The sequence below is a fragment of the Stenella coeruleoalba genome (genome assembly GCF_951394435.1).
Source record: "Stenella coeruleoalba genome assembly, chromosome: 7".
In the NCBI taxonomy this organism is placed as follows: Eukaryota; Metazoa; Chordata; class Mammalia; order Artiodactyla; family Delphinidae; genus Stenella; species Stenella coeruleoalba.
In genome coordinates this window covers 110084873-110106699 of record NC_137153.1, presented here as the reverse complement: position 1 = coordinate 110106699, position 21827 = coordinate 110084873, and the positions used below count along the sequence as shown (strand labels likewise).

General features: G+C 61.9%; 1 protein-coding gene across 14 annotated transcripts in view; it reads right to left on the bottom strand.

The window, feature by feature from the left end:
* Positions 1–21827, bottom strand: part of DAB2IP (DAB2 interacting protein) — a 194296-nt gene that overhangs the window by 18594 nt on the left and 153875 nt on the right. For 11 of the 14 annotated variants that reach the window (XR_013829142.1, XM_079927250.1, XM_079927247.1 and 8 more), the window contains 6 exons: positions 9693–9846; positions 7880–7978; positions 6437–6991; positions 3227–3368; positions 2993–3137; positions 46–282 (listed from right to left, as the gene is read on the bottom strand). Coding sequence is in view for 13 of the 14 variants with exons in the window: in XM_079927250.1 (XP_079783376.1) it covers positions 46–282; positions 2993–3137; positions 3227–3368; positions 6437–6991; positions 7880–7978; positions 9693–9846 (1332 nt within the window). In the remaining variant the exon portion in view is untranslated. The other 3 variants (XM_079927242.1, XM_079927244.1, XM_079927243.1) reach the window with 3 other exon arrangements.

The window sequence follows — 21827 nt, the reverse complement described above, 5'->3', positions numbered from 1 at the left end:
CCCAGCTCTGGGGCGGACCCTGCCGTCGGGGGACGTGGCACTCACTTGGCGAAGTTGGCCAGGTTCTGGGTGACCTTGGCTATGAGGGTGAGTGTGCGGGCGGTGCGGTCATCGGGGTACTCCTGCAGCAGGTTGAAGAGTGAGGGCGACATGATGGCCGGGCAGAGGAAGCGCAGGAACAGGGAGGCGCTGATGAGCCGCTCACTGATGTCCGGCCGGCCACGGCTGCTGCACTCTTGCCGCCACGAGGCGAACACCTCCTTCAGCTCCCGTGGGAAGACACTGTGCCAGGACACACGAGGGGGGGCCGGCCGTCAGGCAGGGCACCGGGACCGGAGGGGGTGGAGCAGGGACCCGGTTCTGGGTCCAATGGAACCGAGTTCCAGCCCTGCTCCACGATCAGGGCTGTGTGAGCCGGCACAGGAAGAGCACAGGGCAGGCACAGGAGCAGGGTCGCCCGGGCCACAGTCAGGTGGATCTCTCCCCAAGGGGTTGAGTGGGGTGGGACACAGGCACGGGGGAGCCGGCAGTGAGGGCGAGCTCCCAGAGGGCTTCACCCTCCTCCCCACACGGCAGGCATCAGGGCCTAGGGGAGAGTGAGGAAAACACAGGAGGAACAGACCACCACTCCTTGGTTCCCATCCCTGCCTTTTGAGACTTACTCCCTTCACGCAAATAACGTTATAGAGTTAGAGGTTTTCAGCAGAGCTCGGGGTGATCAAGAAGATGGCTGGATCCTAACCACAGGGTGAGGACACGGCTCTCTACTTTCTCAGTGGGGAGGGAAATGGAGGCAGTGGCCTCCCCAGGCGGACCCGGTGAGTGCAGGCCACGTTCCCGGCACCTGGCTGGGGGCTATCTCCTCTGGGCGTCCCCCCCCCCCCCCCGCCACAGGGAGGCCCCACCAGGCCAAGCTTTAAGTGGCCTTCCTATCTTTTCACCCTAGAAGATGGGCGCTCCCTGAAGCCAGAGTCCACCTGGCTCTGTCACTAGCTCAGGGTGCTCTGACCCAGGGCCTGGCCCTCCCTGGGCTTCGGTGTCCTCACTCTCACACTAAGAACAAGGCCTGCCCTGCCAGCTCAGAGCCATCTTAAGGCTGGGACCCCCCCAAGACTTTAAGAGGCTTTGATCAGCTTGAAAAGCTTCTGCCCAACAAGCCCAGCACCCAGCCCGGCAGACTCTGGCAGTGAATGTGGCTGAACCAACAAGGACGTGGCTAGAGAGGAAGTGAGGGCAGGTGACCTTTAGTCCTGGCCTCTGAAGTACCAGGCACAGGACTGGGCAGGGGGCAGGCGCTGAGTGATAACATCTATCAACAGCCTTATTCAGAACGGAGAGGTGCCTCTGGGCCTCTACAAACGCCAGAAAGAGGAAACAGAAAATCATTGTCCGTGGTTATGTTTCCCTGTGTCCCACACCCGGTCCGCCCTGGGAACAGGCGGGCAGAGGGTGAAAACACAGCCTAGCCCAAGGGTGGGAAGTGTGTTCCAGAGCTCAGGCTCTCTGGCTGCCCCTCTTCCCCTGGTGCCAGGGTTCATTTTCAGCTCAGCCCAAGAGGCCAGGCTGGCCCCAGGTGAGCACCCTGTGTAGCCCTGGGCCAGAGGGCCCTGGGCCGGAGGCGCCCACCCCACTGGCTCTGGCCACTCCCTCTGCCCAGATCCAAGGCTGTCGCTCACCTAGCAGGCCCGCCTCTGCCTGTCCTTCGGGAGCAGCAGAACATTCCTGGGCCCTCCTGTATGCCCAGGCCCGAGCTGGTGAGTCTGCCTGCCCCCAGGGCGCTCAGGGTGTGTGCAGGAAACGGACTTGGACCCAGGCACAATCAGGCACTCTGATGGGAGCGGGGCTGTGAGCGAGGGTGCCCAGGAGAGGGGAGCCGACCATATGCGGTGACCTGAAGGAGGGCTGCAGAGGGGAGCCAGATACAGGCCAGGCCGGGAAAGAACATGATCAAAGAAAGGAGGGAGGTATGGATGGGGGTCAGGGGGTGGGAATGGGGTCAGAAGAGCGACCTGGATGGGGACGGGATGCAGGTCCTGAGCTGCAGCAGTGACCGAGGAGGAAACCTTGGCAGCTCCTCCAGTGTGAAAATATACCCACTGCTTGGGGCTGGCGGCACGGTCCCCTGGACAGTGACGAGGCTGTACTCGGCACCAGGTCAGCCGCCACCAGACATCCATGCCTGGGACGCTAGCCTTGCAGCTAGGCTAGCACTCCTCAGCGGCCCCGGGACTGATTCTGGCCCTGACCGCGGTCCTGTACAAGCGGCCGGCTCAGCACACCTCTGCTCCTTTCTGGGGCTGCCAGGAGCCCGCGGACCTCTGTCCCAGTTAAGGCCCAATCCATCTCCTTTGTCCTCTACAGCCCCAGCAGGAGGCCCACACCTGGTGTCCAGGCACCCACACAGGCCCCTGCTGGGCCTGATCACAAGCCTGTGAAGTGAGCACCAGCTCCTACGGACAGGTGAGGAGTCCCAGGTGAAGCCATCTGCCCACCCCAGGTGGGTGCCCGAGCAGGGCCTTGTCAGTCTGGCTCCCTGGGCAGCCCCAGCACCTACAACAGCACCAGCTGGTGCCCACTGTTAAGCATGTGCGATGGGCTGCCAGGTCCGGTCCTCACCACTGCACAAACCACGTCCTGCCTGTACGCTCTGGAACACTGCTTACGTCTGACAGCCCAGAAAGGACCAGGACGGGGGCCTGGCAGCCCAGTGAGACTCAGCGGGGTCAGGCAGAGGGTGGCTTCCAATCCCAGAGCCCCACTCTGAAGCCGTGTGAGGTGCGGGCGTGTCCCCTCTCCTCTCCTTATTAAACCTCAGCTCTCCCGTTCGTGAGTCGGGGAAGATGGACGAGAGCCCCTCACAGAGCTGTCCGGAGGGAACAAAGCCCAGCACTCCGTAGGCACCTGCACAGAAGGATGCAGAAGGACAGGGGAGACGCAGGGGTGGGGGGCCCTGGGCAGCTGAGGCCGAGAAGGGCACGGAGGCAGCACTGACCAGTAGGAGTTGATGATCTTGCAGAAGGCCAGCTCGCAGCACATCTTGAGGTTGCCCTGGTGCTCGGGGAGGTCAGCGGCTGAGCACTTGCTCGGGTCCACTTCACAGTTCTCATCCGATTCATACAGCGCTTTGATGAACTCCCCTGCGGCCAGAGGGCAGGAGGGGGCAGTGAGGACCTGGCGAGCTTGCCCCGCCTCTGCCCTCTGCCCCCGGCCGGCCCACACGCCCTACCCAGTGCGTCCTGCAGGTACTTCTGGCCCACCAGCTTGAGGTACTCCTCGATGGCCTTGGTGGCCAGCGTGTTCTCCCGGAAGATGAGGTGCTCGTCTCCACAGCGGTCCACCTCCGACATCATCAGGTCTGTCAGGAAGTCCTGTGGAGCCAGGTGAGGAGAGTGGACCTGAGCAGACTCGGCAGGTAGGACCCTAGGGTTCCAGACCCACACCCTGGCCAGGAGCCCCTGCTCCTCGAGGCTGCTCCATTGCCAAGCTACTGGTACCCACTGGTGGGGGCTGCCTGGGAGTGAGGGCAGGGCAGCCTGATGAGGGGGGACGTCTAGCCATGGCCACATCAGAGCTGGGCACCGGATCAGGGATGCAAGAGCATGCTGCATGGAGCCATGGGCCCCCGTATCACAGCTGGACCCGCGGAACTCAAATCCCTGCTCAGCCCTGCCCAGGCCTGGTGGGGTGACGGGAGCAGAACTCCCCCACCCAGCGCCATCAGTGTCGAAGAGGACAGATGGGCTGCCCTCTGCCCCTCGCACAAGCAGCTGCCACTGTCCACCCATTACTCTGACGGGGTCTCCCACACCAGACATGGGCTCGTCCTGTGCAGCCTCACAGGCAAGGACGAGAGAGAGGCAGAGGCAGTCCGGCTGCCCTGGAAGGCAGCGAGCCAGTGCTCAGATGGAGAGAGCACCGACCTCGGCCTGGGCGGGAAGGCGGCCCACCAGCCTCTCAGCCCCAGGCGCGGCTTCACGGGCAGACCCCAGGAGGGAGCCTGAGCCCACGCCTTCCCTCCTGACTGCAGGGAGGCTGCACGATGAACCTGCTGCATCACCCAGGTGGAAACTCCTCCCTGGAGCCTGCGCCTCCTCACGCCCACGGCCAGCCTTGTGACTTGGGGGATGGGGGGGAGGGCAGGCAGGAGGCAGGAAGTCGGAGACCCGGAGGAGGGTGACAGTCGGGCCAGGGGCCGCCCTGCACAGAGGCTGCACTGGCCAGTGCGGGCCAGGGCTTCTGGAGCTCTGGAAATTCCTCACTCCGATGGGCACAACTCTGGGCCCCTCTGGAATCACAAGTGGCCCTTGAAATACAGAACCGAACTCTGGGTCCCGGAGACCTGGCTGGCTGGCCAATGGAGAGACAGGAGGGGCTGGGGGGAAGTGGCAGTTGGCCTCTCCGGGGACCACACAGCCTGAGGACCCCTTCCTGACCACAGGGACCTCCAGGGCCCCCTCTCTGAACACACGACAGCAGAGGTAAGTACTGCGTGTACTGCTCTGCTCTTGCCCACAGGGCTTCCTGAACTCCTAGGGCAGGCGCGAGGCCCAGGTGGGGAAGAGGAGGGGCTCTGCTTAGAGCTAGGACCCAACAAGGGGGAAGAGGCACAGAACAGGACAGGGACCTGTCCAAGGCCACACAGTTACCTGGGCCACACTGGGCCCGAGTCTCGTTTCCAGGCCCTGTTCCTCCCCTCGCACTGAGGGGAGGGGGGACGGCAAGGAGAAGGTGCCAGGTGCCCCCTCACATAGCCCTCCCCCGGGACTGCAGGGCCCTCGTCACGTGCTCTCGAGAGGCATCGCACCCATCAGTGCCCAAGAGGTCAGAGTTCAGACAAACGTCACGCCAGCAGCCCGAGTTACTTCCTATCCTTCCACCTACTGCTTTCCCCACCTAAGGGCCCACTGGGAGGCTGCAGCCCTGGCTTCCACCTCCTTCCACAATAAGCACCCTGATTCTTCTGTCTCAGCTGTGAGTATGAGCAAAGGTCCCTTCAGGTCGGAGTCAGACTCCCAGGCCAGCCCAGCCCTCGGGGGCCACGTACTGGAAGAACAGACACAGAGACAGAGAGGATGCTGCTGCAGCCCTGCTGCCTCCCCAGAACTCCCCCCGGAGGCACGGCTTCCATTCACTTAGTTTCTAGCCCCCTTCCCACTGCTAAGCAAGAAATTAAGAGACGGTCCCACATGCAGCCTTGCCCAGGCAGGTCGGAGGCTGGGGGCAGGGGAAGGTGGTCCAACAAGGCGGAGGAACCGAGTGCCGGACCCCAAGGGGCCCATGCCGGGAAAGCGCCCCTCCCTGTTCCTGCGTTGGTCCCACACCATGAGCCCAACAGGCAGGGGCTCTGAAGGGCCCGAAGGAGGCCAGGGCCTTCCGGGAACAGATAGAGGATAAGGGCCCCGATGGAGCACGTGCCCTGGGCTCTGCCTGCGGACCTGAGGCCCGGCCCCGCCCGTGTCTTCCCCAAGCCCAGGCTGAGGGCTCAGGACCTTGACCAGGGCAGTCCCTCACCCCCACCACAGGCCGCAAACCACACCACGTCCAGAGGGCAGAGGCCCAGCTCCCGGGGCCAGCACACACGGCCTCTGCAGTGTGGACGGACCCCACGTCCGGCCCTTCTCCACTGCATCCAAGGGAGGGGGCAGGGTGGAGAGGGGGAGGTGTGCCCTCGAGGCCCACAGAACCACACTCCACTGCGATGGGCAGGTAGGCGTGTGGAGCCTTCCAGAAGGAGCCTACCTGTCTCCAAAGCCAGGTGGGTGGGGCTGAGGTGTGGTCTGGCAGGGGGAGGCAGGTGAAAGGCCTCGAGAGGGGCCCTGCCCCGGCCCTGAAGTAGGGCCTGCTGGAGGGCTTTAGATGAGCTCTGCTCCTGGAGACTCTGGAGCTGGGGACGGCTGTAGCTGTGGCAGGCTGCCTGTCAAACAGACAGCTGCAATAGTGACTGTGTCCCATGTGTGTGAATTGGGAGTGACGGGGGAGTCTGGGGCTCGGACAGCGGCCTGCACCCTGACGGTCACCTGTTGGGATGTGTCCCAAACTCAACACCTCACTGAACGTGTGTGTCTGGGTTGCTGGGACCTGTGTGCCGGCAGAGGTGGGCCTCGTGGCCTGCTCGCCTCGAGCCTCAGGGAGGGGCCAGCCCTCTGGGGCAGTGGGTGAAGTCCCTAAACCCATTTCCTCACTGCAAGGTGTGCTCCGGTCCAGGGGCTCCATCCCCGCCTCTGTGATCAGCTCCAACCATGGCGAAGGAGCACGAAGTCCCCACCCTCCACGATGCATCTCTTGGGTTTCAGAAACTCACCTGGCTGTGACCAGTGCCTCCACCAGAGCTGAAATCCATGACGTGGACATGGGGACCGGCAGGTAATCCAGCACGTCACCCAGCCTCCCACGGGGCAACATGAGGTGGGGTCCCGCCTGAGGCCCACACACCTACCTTCACCTTGCCCGTGCTCTGCAGGATGTGCACCAGGGCCGATGCCATCTCCTCCTTGGTCTTGGCGCTGAGGATGGGCTCGAGGGCAGCGCAGAGCCCCAGGTAGTGGTTGGTGATGTGCTCGGCAAACTCCTTGTACATCTCCATGGGCAGGATGGTGATGGTCTGGTAGCGCGCCTTGATGCGGATCATGGGCCCGGGGCCCTTGCCGCTCTTGGGGTTGGGCGTCACCACCGGGTACCACTTCTCCACGAACTGCCGCCCGGCCACGGAGGCGGCGGGCAGGCTCACCAGGCCCAGGTAGCTGTTGCGTTCCTTCTTCTTCTTCTTGTCTGTCTCGCGGTACAGGTGGACGGTGACGGTGCGCAGGGGCGGCAGGTTGTGGAACTCGAAGTGCTCGCCCCAAAAGACGTTGTCAGTCTTGAGCTTGCCCGTGGTGCGTGCGTACAGCACGTCGTCCAGGCACAGCTCGCACAGGTACTTCTTCTTGGCAGGCAGGTCCTTGGCCTCGATCACCCACAGCTTCAGGATGTGCTCCACGCGCCGGCTGTTGTCCTGCACACACGCACAGGGGGGCCGCGGTGACTGGGGGCCCAGCCGCCTGCCCATCGCCCAGCCCGTAGCGGGGAAGAGCTCCTGGAGCCTGGAGGGACCGGGCCCCGGGCGAGGGACAGCTCTGGAGTCTGACGGCTGTGGGGCTACGGGGCTGGATCTCTGCTCTACCTCGCCCTAGCTCACTGACCGTGGGCAAGTGACCATCTAAGCCTCAACTCCCTTTTTTTATTCCCTTGGGAATTAAAACCGAGTACAGAGCAAGAAGCTAGCACAATGCCTGGTACACGGCAGCCGCTTATTGGCTCCCCTGTAGTTTGCTGGTCTGCAAAGTCACTTAGAGGTAAGACCATCACTAAGGCCCTTCCTTAGTAATGTCATGGCGACCAGGACTCAGCCCAGGCCAAGCTGGCCAGGGAGGCAGACACAGAAGCAAGCGATGACAGTCAGGGTCCCAGGAACCTTCTGGGAGAAGCCTGGGGGCAGTAGGAACACAGGAGGGCACCAGCCTGGGCCGGCGGCGCTCGCCTGGAGGAGGGAACAGAAAGCGAAGCTGGACTCAAAGGGATGAGCAGGATTCAGCCGGGGTGGGGGAGAGGGTCAAGAGCTCCAGGCAGATGGACACCAGCACCCAAAACCCCAGTGCTCAGTTCTCTGGCCCAGCGTCTTCAGTGTGCAGCTTCGAAGGCTGAGGCCCCCAGCACGGGTCAGCCTCTTTCAGAGCCCAGCACTACGGCCCACTTGGGCCCTGCCTACACGCAGGCTGCCTGCACCCCCAAGCCCAGGCCACACCAGAGACCCCTCCGCCTTCTCCCTCACGTCGGCGTCTGTGCTCTGCTCTGAGTCTAGCCTCCACCCCCCATGCTCTGGGGACAGCGGACACAGGCCCACCTTGTTGGGATGCACTGCTCGCCGCAGGTTCTCCATCCACTTATCCCGCTCGGCCGCTGACCGGCAGGAGAAGCACTTGCTTCCCGACGACGTCGTCACCTGTGGGGGACGGGCAGGACAGCGTCACGGGGAGGGGAAGGCAGCAAGGCGGCGTGATGGAGGACCTCCAGGACTTGGGGGAGTTTCGGCTGCCAGGTCTGACCGCACCTCAGCCCCAGGCAGGAGGCAGAACAACGACCCCCATATTTCTCATTTGCGGGTGGTGCACCGAGACCTGTGGTCCCAGAGCAAGACAGTGACAGGAGGGTGGCCCAGCCCCGTGCCAGCTGGTGCCTGGTCCTGGCTCCTCACCCCTGCCTCGGTGCCCTCTGACCACAGGAAAGCATCTTTCTGAGTCCAACCTCGTTCTCCTGGAGATGGTGGGAGGCAGAGGGCACGGGCCCCCGCATGAGTCAGAGAGCGAGGCTTCACCCAAGTCTCCCTCTAGCGGTGGAGCCACAGGCACCTAGCAGACAACCACGGGTTGGCACGAGGGTCACCTTGGTCCTCAGCGGACACCTGCTGATGACGCTTCTCTTGCCAAGTGACAGTGACAGCAATGGCGGTCACAGAAGGCTAACCTACTTGGGGCCAGACTAGAGCACTGAGAACTGGGCTGTCTGGGTGTGCTGGGCCCTGGGGTCCTGCCTGGAACCCTTACCCTCCCCTCCCTGTCTGACTCGCCCATCTTCTGGTCTCCTCCGGGTGAGCAAGCCCAGCCCTAGCTGTTCCTGCCCTGTTCCTGCTGTCCCCAGCACGCCGAGGTCTCTACCAGGGAACCAGACGCCTTATCTAGCCATTCACGGGCCTCAGAAGCCACAGCACCCCCTGCTGTGGACCAGTGGGCAGGCACCATCTTCAGCCCGCCCCAGGCAGAGAAGTCGGAGGCCAGAAGGAGCCCAGCTGGGCCAGGAGTCCTGAACCAGAAACGGCACCCAGTGGGCACAGGGTTAGGACAGATGCCAGGCACCACCCTCCTCTTCCCCTGGAGCTGGGGGTGCCGGGAGGTTGCCCTATTAGTCCCAGGGTCGTGCCTCTGTCAGAAAGCTCTCCTAATTATGCAAGACTGTTGGGGGCGGGAAGCTTCCCAGAAACAGAGGTGGGAAGAGAACATGAATAATTAGAGAAGCAATTAGGAACTCCCAGCAACACCTGCGACATTAGTTACCCTGGCTCTGGCTTGGCCTCAGGCTTGTAGGCTGACCTTTGACATCGTCTTGCCCTCACTGGGCCTCAGATTCCCCATCTACAGGGAAGCACTGGACAGGTGATCCTCGGTAACAGCCCTGTCACGGTGGGTGGCTGACCCTCTGCTCTCAAACCTTGGGTCACAGAACGCCGGGGCAGGAAAGATTCTGGCTTTCACCACGCAGAGGCAGGGACAGGGCCAGAAGAGGGGACACTCCCCACTGCCCTACAATGCACTGGAGTGGTTTTGCAGGAGGGGTGAGCAGGCCTCGAGACCAGCTCTGGGGCTTGCGCCATTCCACATACGCCTTGAACTCCCTTCCACCCACTTGGACCTCTTGCACTTCCCAGCATGGGGGACAGTGCTGGTCTGTCTCCAAGGAGGCCACAGAGCAGGAATGAAGCCCCCGTCTCCCAGCTCCACTTGGTCTCTTGGGAGGCAAGAGCTATGACAGATCCTGGCCGCTGTCCCAAAGAGCCTGGCCCCTGCAGAGGCCATGCAGCACTCCAGGCGGGCATCTGGAGGAGACCTGGCCTCGCGGGAAGAGGACACCAGTACCCGCCCCGCCCCTGCGGCAGGACCCACCTCGAAGCAGTAGTCCTGGCCCAGGATGCTGCTGTGCACTGGCTTGATGACCACCTCCTCCTCCATGCTGAGGTCCAGCGCCTCCACCGCGCTGCTGGGGCTGAGCAGGGACTCGTGCGAGCGAGACTCCTTCAGCCTCGGCATCAGATGGGACCTGGGGGGAGGGCAGCAGGGTGCGTCAGGTCAGGCCTGCCCTGTCCCCTCCCTTCCCTTCTCCTCCAGGAAGCCTGCCCAGAACCCCCCATTTGGAGGCAATCACTCCCCTCAGCTCCCACGGTCCTTTCTGTCGTAAGGCAGAGTTGGGGGGAGGCGACATCATGGTGCTGGAGTCACAGAGACCAGCCAGTCCCTTTGCTCCAAGGCAGGACTCTGGGTAAAGGGCTCAGCCCCTAAGTGGCGGGGGTGGGGGGTGGCCGGCGGGGAGGTAAGGAGTTGAAAGTCAGCACTGGGTGCAGGGTAGGGCTGGACCTGGCTTCTCAGCAGCCCGAGACCCACAGAGAAGAGCGGACCCGACCCAGGCAGCCTTCTGGGGGTCTGGTGCCTTCACCATCCCATCCCCTCTCCTCTGCTCCAGTCCCCATCCAAAACAGAAGCAGTTGCCCTGTTCCAACATTTGTCCAGGACCTCACTGCCGACAGAACCCTTTCTCGTACACCATCCCACTCCGCCCACTGGCCCCAGGCAATGCAGGAGCACCGGGAACTCTGCTGCTCCTTTCTTACAGACCGTGAGGCTCAAAACAGAAGGGATGCAGCCATCTCTGCACGGTGCCCAGGAGCTGAGACTCAGTCAGGGTCCACAGGCTGGGGTTCGGGGGTCAGGCCAGGGTCAGTGGGTCCAGCACAGGCACAAAGAGCACAGGTAGTTCACTCCACCTGATGCCCAAATGGAACCTGGACCAGGACTGGCTCTGACAGACCTGGTCTTGGACCTGGGCCCGCTGCTCACCTACCACGTGGCCCTAGACAAGTCACTTCCCCTCTCTGAGCCTCAGTTTCCTCGGCACTTCACGTGGAAAGCGCCTTAGACGGCATCTGCTCCGGTGCTCGACAGAGTCCACCTCAGAAAGGCAAACGTCCCTTTCCAGAGTCAACAGGACACACAGCAGTGCCCCACTGGGCCCCCTCCCACAGCCGGGGCACAGGAAAAGCCAGAGGACCAGCCAGGCTTGCAAAGACCACCCCGGGAGAGGCTGGGCAGGCCTCGCCCCTACTCACGTCCACAGTCCAAACCCTGGCCTTAGCTCACCCAGACCTCCTTCCCCCAACACCCTCTGCCTTTCAGCTCCTGGCCTCCGGGTCCAAGGCTCAGGCCATCATCTCTCCCTGTCTCGCCAAAGACCCTCTCTCAGGTCAGTGAGGCCTGGCAGGACCACCACAGACCTCCCTGTAGGGCACATACACCCCGTAACCCATTTCCATAACCACCTGTGGTAAGAGGGCCTGAGGTCCACCATGTGTGGACCCAGGAATCCAGAGATGAGCCGAACAGACCCTGCCCAGAGGGCTTCACAGGCTGACAGAGGCCACCCTCTGGCCCCTACACTTCTCCATGGCAACAGCCCTCCCTGACACGCTGTCCTGTGCTAGGCACTGCATGGGAATCAGGGCTGGAACTGGGACCCCAGCTCTTGGGGACCTCACAGCCCAACCCAGGAGACCCAGTTGGGCTCCCCCAGCTGCTCCCCCATGCCCAGCATGAAGCCGGCGCAGAGCTGGGCTCAGATCCCTGGAGCCGAGTCAATGCCCTCAGGCAGGACTCCTGAACGCTCCCAGGGGAGCGGACCAGAGGGAAGCTGTGAGGCAGGCTAAAGCCAGGTTAGAACCCAGCCAAACCTCCCCAGGACGCACTCGAGGCCCGAGGCCACTGGCATGCACAGCTGTGGTGCCTCTGCTCCTCCGGAACCCTCTCTGGGAGACCACACCGCACACAGGCACTGCTGCTGCCACGCCAGGTGCTGACAGGCTTCTCCCGGTGACAAACCCTCTACGTCCTGCTCGAACGGCCCAGCCTCCTCCCCATCACGGCACTGACCAATGTGGTGGCTGGGTCTGCCATCCACTCTGTTGAGATTCCACCCTGGGCCTCCCTCCATACCTCAGTGCAAGGGATGCCCTGCCTCAGTTGCCGGGGAAATCACCCACCTCGGAAGGGCTGAGACCCAGAGCCCCCAGGCCCGCTGTCCAGGGCTGAAAACCCAGCCCACCGATCAAGATCAGGCTGCTTTCTGGCCCAGCCCGGAAAGCCCTGCCAGGTAAGATGCTGGGAGCTGGGGCGGGTGGAGCGGGCACCCAGGAAGTATTCTACATAGGGAGGAGCTGGCAGGCTGCGGCACCGCCTCCTGCCTGGGGCACCTGAACGAGCCGGCTGGGGAGAGGAGAGAGAGGCACACTCAGCAGACAAGGCCTGCCCAGGGAGAGGGGCCTCCGCTCCACAGCCCAGGAGCCCAGCGGGCCCAGGCCAGACCCCAAAGCAGCCAAACCCCGGAACCTGTGGCTGCAGAACCCTCCTCTTCCTTCCCCACCATCCTGCCCACAAGCAGGCCCCAACTGGCCCAGGCCTCACTGGGAAGGTTCCTGACAGAATGGAGGACTACGGGAAGCTCATGGCTAAGGCATTCTGGCCACAGGTGGGCAGCCCTGACCCTCCCCACCTCCCCAGGGATTCTCTAACTGGGAGGACCTGAAGCAGGGGCCGCACCCACCCCTGCAGCCCAAGCTCACTGCGGGGGGCGGGGGGGTGTCCAGGGAGGCCCAGTGGCTACTCCTAGATCTCCCAGGTGCTTCTGGGAGTGGAGTTGAGGGCCAGGCTCTGACCACTGCCCTATGATGGGGCAGGGCTAGTGGGCCTTTGCTCTCTGACACACAGGCAGACGCATATCCTTCTCGCTCAGCCTGGAGTCCACCTGCCCCCAGCTCCCCACAAGGCTCGTGGGGGAGAGAAAGGGGCACCTATTCATCAGGCCCTGACGTGCAGCTCTGGGCCCAGAGGGGAGCTGGTCTGCTGTGACCCTGCAGGGTGGGACCTCCTGGCAGAGGGGACTGCTCCTGTGGCAGTGACTGATAAGATAGATGATGGGCTCAGGGAGGGAAAATGGTCACTTGGTCACTGGACCCAGCAGGCCCACCTCACAGCCTAAGATCCACCTCCTCCAGGAAGCCAGCCAGCCCTGTCCCAGGCCCACAGCACAGCACCCCCTAAAACTCCACCGCAGGGACTCCTGCCCCATCAATCACCCACGGCAGGCCTCGACCCGGCCCGCCTCTGCTCCAGCCAGCATTGATGGGCACTTCCTTTCTCACCTCCAGCTCCTGCCTTCCCAGGCTGGGCCAGAAGCCCGTCCCAGGCCATGCTCCAAGAGGGCGGCGAGCAGGCACGGTGCCCCTACCCAGGAAGCTTGGCAGGCGCCCACCTCCACTTGGCCAGGGACCCAGCTGGTCACTTTCAACTGCACACAACTCTGCCAGGAACACTCATCTACCCATTTCACAGAAAGGTAAGATGGGCTCAGGGAGCAGCAGTCCCTGCATCTGCCCGAGGCCCCCTGCTGGAAGGAGGACACAGGTTGGTCTGGGAGCCCCGCTCATGGCTGCCCTCTGTGGTGTGGAGGTCTGTGCTCTGACGCCATTGTATGCAGGGCCTCTGCTGCCCCGAGGCTGGGGTGGGAGAGAAGCTGGCCCAACACACCCACTGTGTGGCCTCGCCCAGTGCTCAGCTCAGTCTGTGACGGCCCCGCCGGGGACCTCCTGCGGCATCTGGGGACCAGAGCCTCGGCCTTTGGCGAGATGGCACCCAGGAAGACAAAATCCGTCGCGGGGACCTCTGCTCGCGCAGGTTATCCCCACAGCCCAGGTCTGAGCTCCTCCTCACAACCCTGCCAGGGACACCACATTGGGTCAGAGAGGCCACAGAACCAGGTCTCACGGCAGTGCTGTGGGCTCCACGCGCCTGGCCCTCCTTACCTGGGCCAGGCTCGCCCTGGGCTGTGCCCGCAGGAAAGAGCACACACAGAACCTGGCTGAATCCTCACAAGGCTGAGAGGAGGACGCCCACCGGACGCCGGCGAGGCCTGCTTCAGGGAAGGCAGGTGACCGGCTCAGGGTCTCAGCTTCCTCCTGAAGTGACCCGCGCCCCAATCCCCCCAGGGGCCCTTTCCTCATCTGAAAGAGAAAGAAGGACTCTCTGTCTCAAATAGCAATAAATGGTAACACGCACACACGGAAGTGCTGGAGAGAGGGTCTGCGGGGAGAGGCATTCCCCCAGGCGATGGAGTCATGAAGAGGGGGTTTCCCATCAAGACCACATGGGCTCAGCTGCAGCCCTGCTGGCCGGGGTGCATCTGCCTGTCCCACCCGACCCTGGGCTCCTCTTCCCCAGGGGTCACGATTCCCTCAGGCAGGCCTCCAGGCACAGGCATTCCCCTCCACCTAGAAATCCCCTTGTCCTATCCAACCTTCAATACCCAGCATCAGAGCCTCTTCTTCCAGCAAGCCTTCTCAGACTCCCAGGGCAGAGAGCGACCCCAAACCCTAACGTTCATTAGGCTGTGCTGGGAAGGCCTGTCACAGAGCTGTCTCCTTACCAGGAAGGGGGCTCCCCTGGGGAGGGCTGGGTCTGGATCAGCGCTAAGATTCAGAGTTCCTGGATCAAAGCCCCAACACCGCAGGAGCTGAGGTCAGCTAAGCCTGGGGGAGGGGGAGGAGGTCAGCTGGCATGAGGACAATCCTCCCTGGTCCCTCAGACGCTGTTAGTGGGAGAAAGCGCCGGCCTTCGGGGCAGCCGCCTGCTCATGGCCAGTTCCCAAGAGCAGCACCCTGGTGCTTGCCCAGAATCTCCAAGAAACACCCCTGCTCTTGATCTGTCCAGGTATGGGGCGCTCCCTCCATGTCTCCCAAGGTCAGGGGCTCATCCAGCCCTCTGTGGCTGCACCCTCCGCCACAGCCGCATCCTCCCGAGACCGTCCCAGACCCAGCTGATGCTCTAGACCTTCAACAGCGCCCCAGTCACTAGAGGCCCCATGTCCCCTGCAGTCCCCCCTTCCTGACCCGGACCAGCTGTCCAGGTGGCCTTTACCTGCGTCCTCCATGCCATGGAATCCTCACACTTCCTGGGAGGGGGGGTGGTGCCACGATTCTCAGGTCACAGACAGGAGAGCCAAGGCCACAGGGGAGGGAGGCCTGCCCTGACCTCCTCTGCCTCTGAGAGGTCTTGGCCAGGGCCTGGGGGGCAGTGCCCTCCCACCAGATGGGCCCCTCTGCCCAACATGATGTCACTCCTGCCCTCGGCGCTCCCCTCACAGCCTACGGAGAATCAAGTCTCAGTGCTTCACCCTGGGGTTGAGCCCTCCCCGAAACTCCAACCCTGCCACACCACACCCTGGCAAAGGACCTAGACTCTCCTCGCCAGCGGGTCCCAGGCCAGCAGGAACTCCCTCCCTCTGGGGGGACCTCTGCCCAGGCTGTTTCCTGAACCCGTCCCACCCTTCCCTCCACTCTCCGCCCGACAACAGCCTTTTCTGTCAGCGTTCAAAGCCCAGTCCGAATGCTGCCACCATCACACTGTCCCTGGTCTCTCCAGACAGACAAGTGCTCACACCCGGGCCGGGTGGCTGAGCCCCACTCCACACCACTATCCCACCTGTCTCCTTACCCAGCTCTCATGAGAACCCATCAGGACTGAGGTACCGCACCTCAGAAAGGCCAAGTGTCGTGCCCAAGATCGCACAGGCAGCAAGTGGCCAAGGGGGACTGGAACCCCGTTCAGCAGACTCCAAGCCTAACGCTGTCCGCCCAAGCCTCGCCTTCCCCTCTGCCCACAGGCGGCCACGCAGGGCCACAGCCAGCTGACCTGCTTGCCGTGACCCGCTTCGCTCCAGGTCGCGTGGAAGAGCCGCGGGGCTGGCTGGGGTCGGGCAGCCGTGCCCAGGGCCCAGGAGCCCGGGAAATGTGGGCACGCCACAGGCACGGGCGGAGCCACTGTTGGAGATATAGCCAGGCACCAAGAGCAGCCCACTGTGAGGGCGGAGGGGCAGGAACAACGGGACATTGTCCTGGCTCCTGGGCCACAGCCTTATCTGATAGCCTTCCAGCCAACCCATGAGCTGTTTTTCAACTCCGTCCTTTTTTCTCTTAAAAGGTTAGTGACACAAAAGTTTAGCAAATTCCCTATTATTTCAAGGAGGGAGGAGACCTGAAAATAAAACTTGTGATACTTAAAAAGCTCTATATGACACGGGGAGGATGTTCCCAGCTACGGGTGGGGAGAGTTGAGAGTGGGATTGGATAGCCTGGAAGGTAAGAGGCTCAGAATCTCCTTCCAAACCTCAAGGGGCAGAGGGAGCTGCCAGCCTGCCCCCAGAGGGCAGGGCTGGGACCAGGAGAGGCCAATTCCAGCTCAGTCACACTGTCCCCAGATGGGCCAGCCTGGTTTGGTTTTAGAGGAGCGGGCACTCTGTCTCTGGAGGCATGCAAGCAGGAGCTGGGAGCTCTCTTTTAGACATGTCGAGGAGGCGTTGCCCGCGCTGCTTGGGGGCTGCTGGCATAACAGGCAGGCAGGCAGCGGAGTTAAGCCCCAGGGATAAACACGCAGCCCACACACATGCCGCTGGGAACGGGCGGGAGGGCAGCAGGCCCTAGCACCAAGGGTGCCCGGCTGTAGGAGCAAATCTAGTCTCCATTCCCTATAAAACACACAACCATGAGTACTTTTAACTCGTGCCATTCTCTAGGACTCAGTTTCCCCATCTCTAAGCAGGGAGAACTGACATGCCTTCCTCCCAGGGCTCCTGAGAGTGTCAACTGAGACAAGGCAAGGAGGTGCTCGGGGGAACAGGGGTCAACGCCAGCGACCACACCAGTCACTCATGCCGGTCCCCATCCTCTTTTGTCTGCTCTAGTCACTGCCTCATGCCAGACACCCCTGTAGGAGCGCGGACACAGCTGTGAACAAGGCCGATTAAGGATTACACACCAGCATCAAGGCTGACGTTTGTAGGGGAGATGACACTCCTGATGTTTGGGGTAACGAGACAGGGATTTTGCAGGCCATTCTCTGTTCCTTTCCCCTGACCACTCAAATCTCTTACCTTCTCCAGGCCTCAGTTTCCCCATCTGCAAACAAACTACATCTAGCCAAATGCTCTGGGATGCCTCCAAAAAGCCCCCCCTAAAAACAAAAACGCAATAAAAAGCCCCTAATTTCTTGAAGTGAAAGGAAGAAAGAGGGTTCTGTGGGTGGGCAGGAGACCCTGCTGAGGGCCCACTTCAGCCCTTCGGCCTGTGACCCCGAGACCTGGCCTCTCACCTGCACGCCTGCGTGGTCTCACGCCACTGCCTACAGCCACAACCAGGCCTGGACGGGGCAGAAATCCTGGACAAGGTTGTTCTCCACGGAGGAGGTGCCCACTTGAGGGCTGGCAGAACCCGTGGGCTCTGGAGTCGGTCAGAACATGCCAACCATGTTTCCACCTGTCACAGCCAGGCAGATCCAGGGAGCTGTGCCCACAGCAGAAGAAGCCAGGTCCCGGGGCACAGTCAGGGGGAGGGCGCTGAGCTCCTGAGAATCAGGCAGCATGACACAGACAAGGCAGAGAGCCCCCCCCACCCCCCCAGAACATCCAGCGGAGCCGTCTCCTCCCCAGGCCCGGCCTTGCCCCGCTGGCCTGGGAACCGGCTGCTGAGGCCAGCGCTCACTCCTGGCCCCGCTGGGGTCCCAGGGGAGGGGAGAAGAATGCAGCTGCCTGGTGGCTCCCAGGACCCTGGGGAGACAGAGCCTGTCCTTAAAAGGCAGGGAGGCTGGCCGCCCTGCCTGGGAAGGCTTCCTGGGATGACAGGGCCTAGAGGCCTGGTCCGTCTCGGCCCAGGGCTCTCTCAGTCCAAGGCAGAGGGGCAGATCCCAGCAGTCACTAGAACCAGTGTGAGCCCATCCGCACACTCACACTGAGCCCTGGGCTGGGAGGTGCCCGGTCTCCTGCCTCACCCTATCCCTGGGAGCCTTCCCGACACCGCAGGGCTGAGTTGGAAAAGGAGAGTCCACATGCCGGCAACCAAGACAGGAGGATGGGATGTCTCCTCACGTGCCACGGCTACAGCACAGCCCGAGGCCTGGCTCCAGGGGTGCCCCGTGTATGCTGAACAATCGACACTGCGACAGCTGCTGCTTTCTCACCTGCTGAGCTACTTCAGAGACTGTGACCGAACCCCCAACATGTCAACTCCCCATTAACATAAGGGACCATACACCCAGAATCCCGCCAGCAAAACCTCCTTGCTGCCTGTTGCTTACGTGGGGAGAGGCCAGGGACATGAGGGGGCCGCTTCTGGCCCCTGAGCTGGAGAGGCGCCCCTCAGCATCCTGACCGTCCCCCATCCCCCCCTTTCCAGGATAATTCTGCAGCCCAAGGGAGTGTTCAAAGAACATTCAGAGACACATTTACCTCCCCACATCCCTACATCTTTTTTGGGGGGAGAGGGGAGGGCAAGGGGCACACAGAGAGAGAAGAAACAAAAAACTTTCCATCTATTCCCCCAAGTTATCCCGCAGCCTGAATAATTTCCGGTTTTTAATCAATAGCTGTCAGACTTGTCAAATGACTTTTGGGACCACAAAGGAGTTTTTAAACATTCATAAACCTCAGCAGAAGAGCAAAGTGCCCTGAATTTTAAAAGAAGAGAATCTGAGGAACATTCATTGAATAGGATGAGATTTGGGCAAATCGAAAGCGAGTTAAGGGCCAAGTGCTCCTGCTGCTGCTGAGCGGGGACAGCTCTCCGTCCCTTCCTGGTCCCCAGGAGAAACCGCCGAGCCCAGCCCGGCCGCTCAGGAAGATTAAGGAGAATGACACCCCAAACCCTAAGGTCCCCTCAGCTCCCCCAAGTAAAGCACCCCCAGGCAGGAGCACAGCAGCAGCCCCATCTGGCCCACGGCCCGGCACTCAGCTCCTCCACTAGGAAGACTCTGGAGAACCACCGAGGCCCCGGCCGTGCTGTGCTGTCCCTTCCCTGCGAGCTCAGTCTGTGCCAGTCTCCTCCTCACATGTGTGAACACGGCCCGTGCGTCCCCTTGGTCCCACAGATCACACCGCCGAGTGTGGGACTAGCTTCTGACTCGTTCCCCCACCTCCACCCAGGACCATAAATACCAACAGCTGCCTCAGGCCCTGGGGACCCATGACCCAAGTGGGGAAGGATGATGAAATGAAAACAAAGAACAAACTGAAAACCAAGGCTTCCATTCCCCAAGGAAGCAACTTCCCTCTTGCTTATCTAATTCCTCCCAGCTCTCCACCTCTGGGAAGCCCTCCTAGGCTCAGCAGGCCCCTCCAAAGAATGTCATCTTCTCCCCTCTTACCCCTCCATCCCAGACCCAGGTGCCGTGCCAGGTGGTCTTCTGGTGCTGTGCAAGTCGTTCACGTTAGGGTGACAAGGTGATCTGGGGACTGTCCTTCCCCCATCCCTGGGCATTAAGCTTCCTACCTCAACCAAGGGCCAACGTGTCAACACAGCCCCAGCCCCTGGCACCATGCTGGTTGATGACTGGTCTAATGTGGTGAGGCCTCCTTCCTTAAAAACAAACACACGTAAACATAAAGTTCTGTGACTTTGGTCAAATTAAATAACCTGCACGTCTCAGTTTCCTTATCTGTAAAAAGGGGAAGACATCACCTTTGGTGCTACAGGTGTAACCTGACACGCAGGGAGCCCTGCCTTACCCTGGGCATTCTGCCCCTTCCCACCTTGCAGCACTTCTCCTTTAAGTAGGCACCTCCACGTCCCCATTTAAGGAGAGACGGGCACCCTAGGTTCTAGCAGCAATGCCCATCTCCTGTCCCGCCACCACTTAGGACAGGGGGGCTCTGTGGCCTCAGGGAGACGAGGCAAAGACACGAAGGGGAAGGGGCATGGACCAAGGGAGCACAGACCTCGGGTTGGTCTCTCCTGCACCTCAGTTTTCTCACCTGACAAGTGGGCTGCGCTGCCCTCCTCCCAGAGCCTGATGGAGGTCTGATATGCGAACACCCACCCCGCCTGGTTTGAGTTAATCCAGCGCCCCAGTATATAGTTACTGAGTGCCTCCAGTATGCCAGCGCTAAGCCTGGGGGCCTTGGGACCCCAGCTCCCCATCCTCCCAAAGCCTGGTGTCTGGGAGTCCCAGCAGGGCATCAGAGCTCCGCTTCCCAGACCGAAACTCACAGGAGACAGCCAGGAGTGCTCAACAGCAGCAAAAAAGCAGGAGCGGGGCGGGGGGTGGGGCGGGGGGGGGGGGTTGCTGACAATAAGCCACAGGCTCCCAGGCCGCCAGCAGAGGCAAAAACGCATGTCAAAAGCAGGGCGTGGCTGCCGAGTTCCTCCTGCTCCTAGTGACCCATCCGTGGCTCTCCAGCTCCCGCCTCACCCACAACAGCCCACACACCTGGCACGTGCACCAGGCAGGCCCTGGCTCCGCGGGTTTTTCTTGTTTTTTTTTTTTGCGGTACGCGGGCCTCCCACTGTTGTGGCCTCTCCCGCCGCGGAGCACAGGCTCCGGACGCGCAGGCTCAGCGGCCATGGCTCACGGGCCCAGCCGCTCCGCGGCATGTGGGATCTTCCCGGGCCGGGACACGAACCCGTGTCCCCTTCGGCAGGCGGACTCTCAACCACTGCGCCACCTGGGAAGCCCTGGCTCCGCATTTAGCGGACTCCATTGCTCATGTGGCCCAGCCGCCCAACTACAGTTAAGGAAACATGCCCTGAAGCCGTGAGGAGCTTCCCAAGGCCAGAGAGTGTGCCTGACTCCAAGAGCCCACCCTCTTCCCCCCTCCCCCTCCCTCTCCCCCTCCCCCGCTGACTCTAGGATAAACTAGCCCTGCCTGTCATTTGCCACCGGCCCACAGGATTCCAACCAGCAACGCCTTAAATACAGCCTCCAAGGTGCGTCCCAACCCAGCCACACTGGGCTGTGCACATACACTCAGAATGTGCCCAGCAGCAAGTGCGCCTTATCCATCAATGCCCAGCTCAAAGACCACCCCTCCGTGCTGCCCACCCCCCACCCCAGAAGAACCGACACCTTCCTCCAGGGTTTCCCCTAAGCACTCCACCCCTGCGAACTGGAGGCTCAGGGAGGGAGGTCCAGCAGCTTGCCCAAGGTCACAGGTCACAGGCACCGGGGCAGGGCTGGAGGCCTGGCATCTGGGCTCCAACTCTAAATTCTGTTCACTGCCTGTCAACGCCTCAGGCTTTCACCAAACCTACAGAGATTGTGTGATTAAATGCACCAACTTTCAAGTAAAAAAATCGTGGGTCACCAGAACTCCACTGAGCCCTGCCTTTGTCACCTGTCTGGAAAATGGTGAGGACACATAGCTGTAGGAGTCTGACCCACCAGCAGCACCCCAGCAGTGGTAGTGAACGTGGGCAGGACTAAGGGACACGGAGACTTGTAAGAAGCCAGGCGCAGGGCTGGCAGTTCACAGCAGCGGCTCATTTGCCCCTCACAACCCCTCCACAGGACAGTGTGTGACAAGCCAAACCCCCGACTTCTCTGGTGATGGGGTACTTCCCCAGTAGAGACTGTCGCATCACAGGGGCCTGGCTCCGGACAACCGTTTCAAACATTTAAGCTGGAGCAAAACATACCCCAGGCTCAGACACACCGCCGGCCTGCAGGCCAACGGATCAGGGACCAGACAGAGGCAGGGAGAAGGAGGGAAACAGAAGAGTCCAGCTGGGACCCGGGGCTGGGGCAGGGATGACACGACCCCCAAACCCCAGCGCAGCCCCACCCAGGGCAGCCCCGGGCTCGGCGACTCAGAGCAAAGGCCAAGCTCATTTCCCGGTTCGGTTCTCGGTGCAGCCACAGAGACCACCAGGCCTGCTCGTGGAAAGGAGCCACTGACACTGGGTTTCCTCTCTTTCAAACACTAAAAACAGCAACACCACTCCTCGGTTTCTCGCTTTTTGTCGGGCCATCCTAATTGCTTCCACATTCTGGGCCGGTGGTGGACGTCCACAGAGAGGCAGAGGCACCATCGCTGGGGAATGACTGAGTCCCTCCCGAAACTGGGCATCCTCTGTGACCGGCCGCTCCCACCCACCTCAGTTCTCCCTGGGCCCAGGAGGCTGGTCAGGGGCTGAGACTGGCAGCCTCCCTCCTGCC